The 8,882-nt window shown below is 57.3% G+C and overlaps 1 protein-coding gene across 3 annotated transcripts in view; it reads right to left on the reverse strand.

Annotated features, from left to right (window-relative positions):
• ZBTB16 (zinc finger and BTB domain containing 16) overlaps positions 1–8,107 on the reverse strand; it is a 208,293-nt gene extending 200,186 nt beyond the window's left edge. The window contains exons 1-2 of one of the 3 annotated variants that reach the window (XM_025266867.3): positions 7,869–8,107; positions 1,800–3,157 (exon numbers count right to left, since the gene is read on the reverse strand). In XM_025266867.3, the coding sequence (XP_025122652.3) occupies positions 1,800–3,067 (1,268 nt within the window). In that variant the 5' untranslated portion in view covers positions 3,068–3,157; positions 7,869–8,107. The other 2 variants (XM_025266865.3, XM_025266866.3) reach the window with 2 other exon arrangements.
• Positions 8,108–8,882: the final 775 nt, after the last annotated feature.

Genomic DNA, 8,882 nt, shown 5'->3' on the forward strand with positions numbered 1-8,882 from the left:
TATCATAGTGATCATTTCATAAAATATTCAAATACCAAATCATTATATACCTGAAACCGTTATACGTCAATGAAATCTCCATTTTAAAATTACTTTCCACTATAACCCGTTTCTCTTAGCACATAACTGAAATAATTCACATCCGGAGAAGGCGATCAATGTATCTGGTCAAGTCTGGGGAGCGGGTTTCCTCTTTAGGAAAGTGTGAGCAAAAACAAACACAACCTCGGCCTGTTTCTGAGCAGTACAAGCATCACGAAGACACACCTTAGTGGCGGTTATTTTTCGCACCCGACCGGAAGAGAATCGGCTACGTGGAGCTCAGTGGCACTTTCCAAAAGGTAAGTCTCAGAAGACCTGATTAAGCGGTGTTGGAGGAGGTTCTGACTCAGCTTGGTGGAATCAGATAACCTCCAGGTGCCTCCAACTTCATGCCCCCACCTCCTCTCCCCCACATCCCCTCCTGAATGGTCAACAGAAGAATTGGGGGGGGGCAGCGAGGAGAGGAGTGCAAAAGTGAAGAATCCACCCAAGATCTGCAGCACAGCAGGCAAGAGAGTGTGCAGGGAAATGTTATCACAGATGACAAAGAGAAACTGGATTTCTTAACACCCCTCGCCTGACCCAGGAACTGGAGGGTAATGTGACGGGCACATCAAACTCACTGCAGATTCCCTCTGTGTTTACTCCACTTCTGATGAGCAATTTCAAAACCCTTCGTTGTGCAGACAAGACACTCTTTCGGACTGAATAACTCCGAGAGGCAGCAAAGTGCAAGAAGGTTAAGACCTGAATTTGAATCCAGCTCTGCCTCTCGGTATCTACCTGACCCTGAGAAAAGGTCTTATTATCTCCCTATGAACAAGAACATCATCTACCTGGGAAAACTGCCGTTAACAAAAATATGACTCCACGAAAAGCATTTGAAGCAGGCATGTCATAAAAGCTATTTCACAGAGAAGGAAACAGAAGCCAGAGGGAAGCCAATGCTGGCCCAAAGTGGTATTTAATTCAATGTGAGTAGGGATGGGTTAAGAATAAGACTGCAAGCTGCAAAACCAATGTTTCTCATACCCATCCTTCTCCCTTGAATTTAAATCAGCTCCCCCGAAACGTGTTTACAAGGACAGAGAATGAAAAGGGAGAGGAGGCAACATTCCTGGTGATGAAGGTTCACCAGGAACATCGTTTAGAACCTGCAGTTGCTCTTGGGTCTAAGCAGACTCCAGCCCCTCCCCTCCTCCTGAGCTGCCGGCCTTGGCAGGAACCACCACAGGGGAACTCAGGTACCTGAAACTGGGCAGAGTGGCCAGACCCCGGCCGTGGGCCCTTCCTCCTCACCCCACCTTTCCCTCCCTCCACTTTAGGAGTCTCTCCAGGCAGAGGAGAAAAGACCCAACAGCAGGAAAAGCAAAACGGGAGCCCAAATGCAAAAAGAACGCAAAGAGCTTAGTGAAGACTGGGCGAAAGGAATTCCCTGGCAGTCCTACTACTGAAGGTGGAAGTTCAATCCTCGGTCAGGGAACTAAGATTCTGTAAGCCACTTGACATGATCTAAAAATTAATAAATAAAAATCAAATTTTTTTAAAAAAAAGGAACTGGGCGCGTAAGTTCCCCCGTGTTCAGGAAAGACCCAAAACTCTCTCAACAGACCTGAAAAGTGATCCCCTCAGGTGGTTTTTCACAAATAGCAAAGAGAACAAGGGAGCCAGGCCCCAGGACTATGGGACAGCTGGGAAGAAAGGCGGGGCCGAGGCCAGAAATTCGGGGAGGGGGTGACGGGCGCAGAGGGGCCTACCTGTGCTGCTCCACAGCCTCGTTGTCAGGAAGCTCCACGCCGCACACACTGCACTGCTCCCCGACGGTGCGGCTCTCAGCCTTCATGCCCACAGCCAGCTCCCCCAGCTTGCTGAACAGCTCCCGCTGGATGAAGCCCTGGGGCAGCAGACCCCCGTAGGTGCTGAAGTCCATGGAGACAGCCAGGGCGGGCTGCACGTGGAGGCCTGAGGTCACTGAGGACGGCATGCTGAGCACGGCATCGGCCTTGTGGTTGGGCAACACGGAATAGAGGCCCAGGTGCTTCTCAGCTGGGGGCGCAGGGGGCTCCAGTCGGCCGGGAGGCCCCTGGCCGGCCTCGACCGGAGGCGGCAGCTGCTCAGCACTCTCCTCACGTCCGTAGTGCAGCTCCCTGGCGCTGGTGATGACGCTGCTCCGAGTAGGGGTCCCGGGCCCTTCCTTGCCCCTTTCTTCCACCTTGTCCCCCATCCCAGCTGAGATGCTAGACTCCACGGTCCCAGGGCTTTCCTGGCCAGGCACCTCATCCACCTGCATCATCTCCGGCTTCACCTCAGCCACCGCGGGGTGCCGCCCACCCCCAGCCAGGGTCGGCTCCTCAGGCCCGGTGGGCGGCTGAAGAGCCCCCTGCAGGAGAGACTGTCCTATGGTCATCAGACTGTCCACCGCCGCCTTGGTGGGACTCATGGCTGAAAGGCCAAATGAGGTGGAGACGGAAGGGCTCTGGTCCACCATGGGCCCAGGGAGGCTCTGGGCCGCCACGCTGGCATAGCCACTCTCCTCGCTGGAATGCTTCGAGATGAAGATGTTCTTCAGGTAGCGCGCCTTGCGGTCCTCTTCCTCCTCGGCCCCGCCCTCCGCCATGGTGGCCTCCGTGTCATTGTCATCTGAGGCCTGGATGGTCTCCAGGATCTTCAGGCACTGCTCCTCCAGGTACTCGATCTCCAGGATCTCAGCGGCATACAGCAGGTCATCCAAGTCCTCCGCCTTGGCTTGCAGTGTGGCCGTGTATGCATACTCCAGAATCTGCTGGAAGGTCTTGGGAGACAGGAAGTCCAGAGTATAGTGCTGGCTGTTGCGGTGGAAGAGGATCTCAAACATCTTGCTGGTGCAGGCCAGCACAGTCCGGTGGGCATGGAACTCCTGGCTGTCCACCATGATGACCACATCGCACAGCGTCCCGGCCAGCCGCATCTGGTTGGCCTTGCACAGGAGCCCCGTGGGGTGGCTGGGGTTCTGCAGCTGGATCATGCCCATCTTTGTCAGATCCATGGTGCTCCCCGAGGCTTAGGCATGAGGCTTTCTTTCCTTCCTGGCTCTGCGTGGCGGGGCAGGGTGTGTTTCCTGGGCCAATGGCAAGGGCTAGAGGGGAGAAATGGGGAAAGAGGCAAAAGAGATGCAAGAACAAAAGATAGATTAGTTACTGTCCCTAAAAATAAGAATTCAATCAATAGCCCCTGACCCAAACCCGCAGCAAGACAGTCCTGGAGATTTTAATAGAGGGAAAGGGCTTCCTAGCAATCTACATGACTGCCTTTACAGGCCCAAGGATGATAGGAGTAAAAAGAAGGTTCTGCTATGTAGCACATGCCTAATTCACTGGTCTATGACATCTGTTAGAAGAAGTAAAATGAAAATTACAATGGAGTCTTGTGAGTCCTGAGCTTTCTTTAAATCTGAGTGTGGGGGGCTCCTGTGCAAAATCAACACTGATTGTGAGAAAATGCCCAGTGCTTAATTTAAATGAGTAAGAATTTAACCCCCTCTTCTAGTCAGTGTAAGCACTCAATTTCACTTTCAATCCCCCGTGCAGCAAATCTCATCTTCAAAACGAAGTTTCTCTAAATCCTGCCTCATTGTGGTAGCCCCAGGAACAACACCCAGCCTAGCTGTGGCTAGCAGCCTAGAGTAGCAGCTCAGAGAAATCTACAGGCAAGATTCTCCTCCTCCAGCCCACCTTTTCACCCTCAGTTAATGCCTTCCTGGGCCTCTGCCCTTCCACTCTTCTCAGGGTTGCAAAGGGCTGATGAACCCACGCCCTGACCCTCTCCTTAGGCCCTAAGAGAAATACACACACATAGTCTATGTACTAGCTTGGCTCACTCCCAATCATGGGTACCTCAAAGTGATTGTATAAGTAATCCAAAATCTCAACTGTGTAGTATGCATGTATGTGTGCGTGCACCAACTAGAGAAGTAGAAACAGTTAACACACGTGTGTGCATGCATGCTTAGTCGTGTCCAACTCTTTGCAACCCCATGACTGTAGCCTGCCAGGCTCCTGACCAAGGAGTTTTCCAGGCAAGACTACTGGAGTGCGTTGCCATTTCCTCCTCCAACAGATCTTCCCCACCCAGGGGTTGAACCCATGTTTCCTGCATCTCCTGCATCGGCAGGCGATTCTTTACCACTGCACTACCTGGGAAGCCCCAAACACACATGTCCACACTTATATAATGTGCCACACTTATATAATGTGCTGCACTTATCTCCTGCCCACAAGTACCCAGTAGTGAGGAAGATCTGTAATATGCAGGCTAGGTATTGAAGGACCTTCAGAGAGATCCTAGGAAACATGCACCCCCTAAACCCAGGAGTGCATGTGCTGGGAACCCAAACTCCCAGTGTCTCCCACAGGCTCCCGGGAATGGGCAAGTCCCATGACCCGAAGAGGAATTGATGCTGGACTGCTAGACCTGGCTCAGAGGGGTGAGAGATGATATTGGCACCAGCATCTATGGTGTGAGTTACCAGCATGAAGGGAAGACTGAGCTGGAGACAAAGGCCTCTCTCCAAGTGCCGTTTGGGATCAGTAACAGGGCTCTGAGTCTCCCAAACCAGTCTAAAGCGTGTCTGAAAGATCTCACAGGCCCAGGTCCCTCCCAGCCTCGGCCTTGCTGTGGCCAATATTGCTGTGAAATCAATTGGGAGCAACGCAGAGCAAGGGCTCTTCCTCTTGGAACACTGCTGGCCTCCGCCCCCAAAAGGAACCCTATTGACTCCAGAGCCACAAATCTTACTTAGAAAGGGTTAACAGGACAGTCAATCAAGAAGACACTTTTGCTCCCCACCCTGGGGTGAGAACGGAGGCCATGGTGGGGGTGGGGGGCGGTGACCATTCACAAGCGCCTTGCCACCATGCGCTTTCCCCGCAGACTTTGGGCTTCAGAGAACTAGGGGGTAGGAATCGAAAGAATGGAAGCTGGTCTACCCGAATTCCTTCCCCAAAGCAAGCACCGTAGGTTCTGAAGGAAACCAGGGTGCCCTGATCAGCCATCCCCGAAACCCGCGGCTCGGCGCCCGGGAGCCGGCTGGTGCTGGCTGCAGCGCCGTGCCCCTCGTCACGGCGGAAAGCCCGAACTAACCAGCTCGAGCTCCGGGGATCGATCGCGCTCTCACACCTTCCCGCCCCTCACCCCCCACCCCGTTTCCAGCCACCCCCTACGGAGACTTGGAGACGACTTCAGCAAACTTGGGGAAGCAACTTTTCCGAGGAAGCCAGATGGCAACGAGAAAGGGAGCCGGGTTAGGAAAGAAGAAAAGCGAAAGAGACCCGGGCTTAAGGCAAGAGTTCAGGCGGGCCGAACGCCGGGGCGAGAGAGGCGAGAAGGCGGACTCGCCTTGAGGCGAAGGGGAAGCACAAAAGCCCGACAACGAGTTGTGGGAGGAAAGACGAGAAGGGATCTGAGGGCCCTCTCTCTCCGACCCAGGGCGGGGATCCCCGCGAGCGACGGACAAGGTCCCCGGCCTCGGGCGGGTGGCGCCAGCAGCAGGCGCGCCCGACCCAGGCACGTTGCGAGCGTTCCGGGGAGCGGCCAGCGAGTCGGTGCTGAGCGCGTCTGTGCGTTCCAGCGGGTCCGCGGGCCGGCGAGATCGTGCGCATTTCGAGCGCGTGCGGGAGTGTTCGAGGGGCTGTGAGAGCGAGCTGACGGCGCGCCGGGGTGGGAAAGGCATCCCGAACGCATCAGGTGCAGAGCGGAGCACCCACCGAGCGCGGCCGGGAGCGCACAGCGAGCTCCGGCGCCACGGCCGGTCCCGCCGAGAGCCGAGGAGGGCCCGGAGCGCTGGAGACACTCCAGCGCTCCACCACGGAGCCCCTCCCCCCCAAAACCTGGGGGGATCAAGTCCAATCAAGAAAAAGGAGCCCACCACGTTTTCCAAAGAGAAACAAAACCCAAGTGGGTCCCAGTCCGGCTCCCCTCCGCCCCCAAAACCACTCCTCCGATCCTAGCTTCCCAGCTGGCGGGCGAATAAACACACAAATAAACCACAGCCCTATCTCGCGCCCGCGCACCGGTCGGCATACATATGAGCACCCACAGGCTCCCGGCTCCTCCGCCGGCCCCTGGTGGTACAAAGCCTCCTATTCCCAGCCCTCCGTTTGTGGCCCCCGGCCCCGCAGACCGCTCTGGCCCCCACCTCTCACCCCGACTGTGCCCTGGAGTGGAAGGGTTGGGGAGGCAACTGCGCCCAAGCTGACAGCCAGGGCTCCCCCTTCCAGCCGACCCCCAACCGCCGGCGGCGACGGCTGCAGCAGCAGGAAGGGAACAAGCCGAATAAAATAAGGCAGAAGCCCAGCGGTCGAGTGGCCGAAGCGAGCGCGCCCCCCCAGACCTCTCCAGCCCTGGGGCGCCCGGGCGCACAGCTATCTCTGGGCGGTGCGCCTCTCCCTGGCCCCCAACTCACCACTGCCGAGCCGGGTGCCGTGGGGTGGGTGTGCGTGCCTCTTGGGGGTGTGTGCCTCTGTCTGGGAGGGGTGTTGCTGGGGAACTGTTGCTCTCGGTATCACGGCGGTAGCGGCGGCATCGCCCGGCAGTTCGCAGTACCCGCTCTCATCGCCCTCAACTCCTCTGTGCTGCGAGGTTAGCAAATCACCACCGGCTGCGGCGCCTCCGCCGCGTCCCACGTCAACGCCGAGCCCCCTCCCCTGCGAGGCCCCGGCGCCTCTCCATCTTTAGTGCTGGCGGCCGAGCCCGGCTCCCTGCCCACAGCTGCCCCCCTTCCCTCCCCCTCCCGCGCCGTCCCCCAGCTCAGCCCGCCCACCCCCCGCACTGGCCGAGCCCGCGCGCGCTCTCCGCCCCACCCCTCCCCTCCCCTGCAGTCCCCTCCCTTCCCCGCGCGCCGCGCTCCGGGCTTCGCCTGACATCTAGCTGCTGCTGGGGCGCTGGCGGCCGCAGCTCACCGGCCAGGCGGAGAGGAGAGAAGGAGGAGCTCGTAGAGAGGCGCACCAGGGATTTGGGCGCCTCGGTGAGGGCAGCGGAGATGAGGGGCGCTGCCCCCATCTTCAACCCCCAGAATTTTAATCTCCAGTGGGAACAGGTTTTGTGTTTCCCTGCTGCTTCCAGGCTCGGAATTTTTTCTCCCAACGTTTGCCCCATGAGTGCGTGTCATCTCGCCTTTCACTTTTTTCTCGGGGCTCGGGACGGCACCCCTGGACCCCGGCGTCGTCTTTAGAAGCTCGTTTTCATGGTACCCAAGCCAAGCGCTTTGGGGCCTCCAGGCCTTCTGAGCATCCAGACTGCGATTCGCCTCCAGGCGCAGAGTTCGCGGGCCCGGGTGAACCGAGTGCCATAGGCTCCCGCGGGGATTTGTCGTCGAGGGGAGACGCCCCCATTTTAGCTGTCGCGACCTCTGGAGGCCAAGATCGAGGCGCGAGGGAAACTTTTCTTCGCAGTCTTGAGCATCCCCTAGATTTCCCCACCCCACCCCCCGGCAACCCTCCCTTGCGCCGGCAACCCTCCCTTGCGCCGCGGCCCCCGCCTTCCCCCCGCCCCCGCCTTCCCCCCGCCCCCGTCCCCCAGGGAACCTTGGCTGGAAGCAGTTCCGCAAGAACTGCGCTCAGTTCGGGACAAAGTCTTTAGGGGGCGGTGAGACGCTCCAGGCTCCCCAAAGTGCCTCCTCTCTGCTGACCGCTCCACTTTAGAGGGCGCAGCTGAGGTCAGGAAGCCCTAGAACAACCAGAAGACATGCGCCCTTCCGCGGGCTGCGGAGAGCCCCCGTCTTCACCCTTTCCTTGGAACTTGGCGAAGGTGGTGGGCGAGAGGTGGAAAACGCCCATTTTCTGGGCACACACCTTGACTTCCGGCTATGGTGAGGGTAGTGGTGGAGAGCGCCCTCGCTGGGTCTCCAGACAGTCGTCCCTGGAGGTCATACGATCTTCGCAACGCGGGGCTTCAATCACTGAATCCGGAGTCCCCACACTCTGTCCCTGACGAGGGGGTGGGTCAAAGGTTTCCCACCGGACTCACGCATGAGCATATCCCGATGCGCCCTCTGGCACTGCCCCAAACCGAGGGTCAGGCCCCAAGAATTGAAGCGTCTTGGAAGATGGCAGAGGCCCGCTAGAGGCAAAAATCCACTTCCGGCCTGGCAAGGCCAGCTGGCCAGAGTTTCCATCAGAACTGATCCGGGTTCACAAGAGCTGCTAATGGACCAGTCCCGAGAACAGGCAGCTCCATCCCAGCAAGCCCGCCCCTGTCTCCTGCTCACAGGAAAAGTGCTCAGACCTTCCTGCAGGAGTCAGGGTAGAGAAGACCGGAGAGAAGCCACTTGAAAGTGAAGAAAGGGAGTTAGTTTTCCTCTGAGAGCAGACAACACCGCAGTGTCTGACGGATGCCAGGGAAAACCCAGTCCCTGGGTATTCTGATGAACAATAAAGAGCAATCTATGATAGGGCTACTTTTCTAGCTAAGGTCTACAGACTGTAAGAAGAAAGAAATTTAAGGAAAGTTGAGAAAGAACTGGTGTGATAAACAACAAGGATTTATTGTGTAGTACAAATGGCTCAGAGGTTAAAGCGTCTGCCTGGAATGCAGGAGACCCAGGTTCAATCCCTGGGTTGGGAAGATCCTCTGGAGAAGGAAATGGCAACCCACTCCAGTACTCTTGTCTGGAGAATCCCATGGAGAGAGGAGCCTAGTAGGCTACAGTCCTTGGGGTCGCAAAGAGTCCGACACAACTGAGTGACTTCATGAGGACGACGACAGGTAACTCTAGGGCTTCCTGGTTGGCTCAGACGGTAAAGAATCTGTCTGCAGTGCAGGAGACCCAGGTTCAATCCCGGGGTGGGGAAGGTCCCCTGGAGAAG

Source organism: Bubalus bubalis, chromosome 16 (genome assembly GCF_019923935.1).
Source record: "Bubalus bubalis isolate 160015118507 breed Murrah chromosome 16, NDDB_SH_1, whole genome shotgun sequence".
Classification (NCBI taxonomy): domain Eukaryota; kingdom Metazoa; phylum Chordata; class Mammalia; order Artiodactyla; family Bovidae; genus Bubalus; species Bubalus bubalis.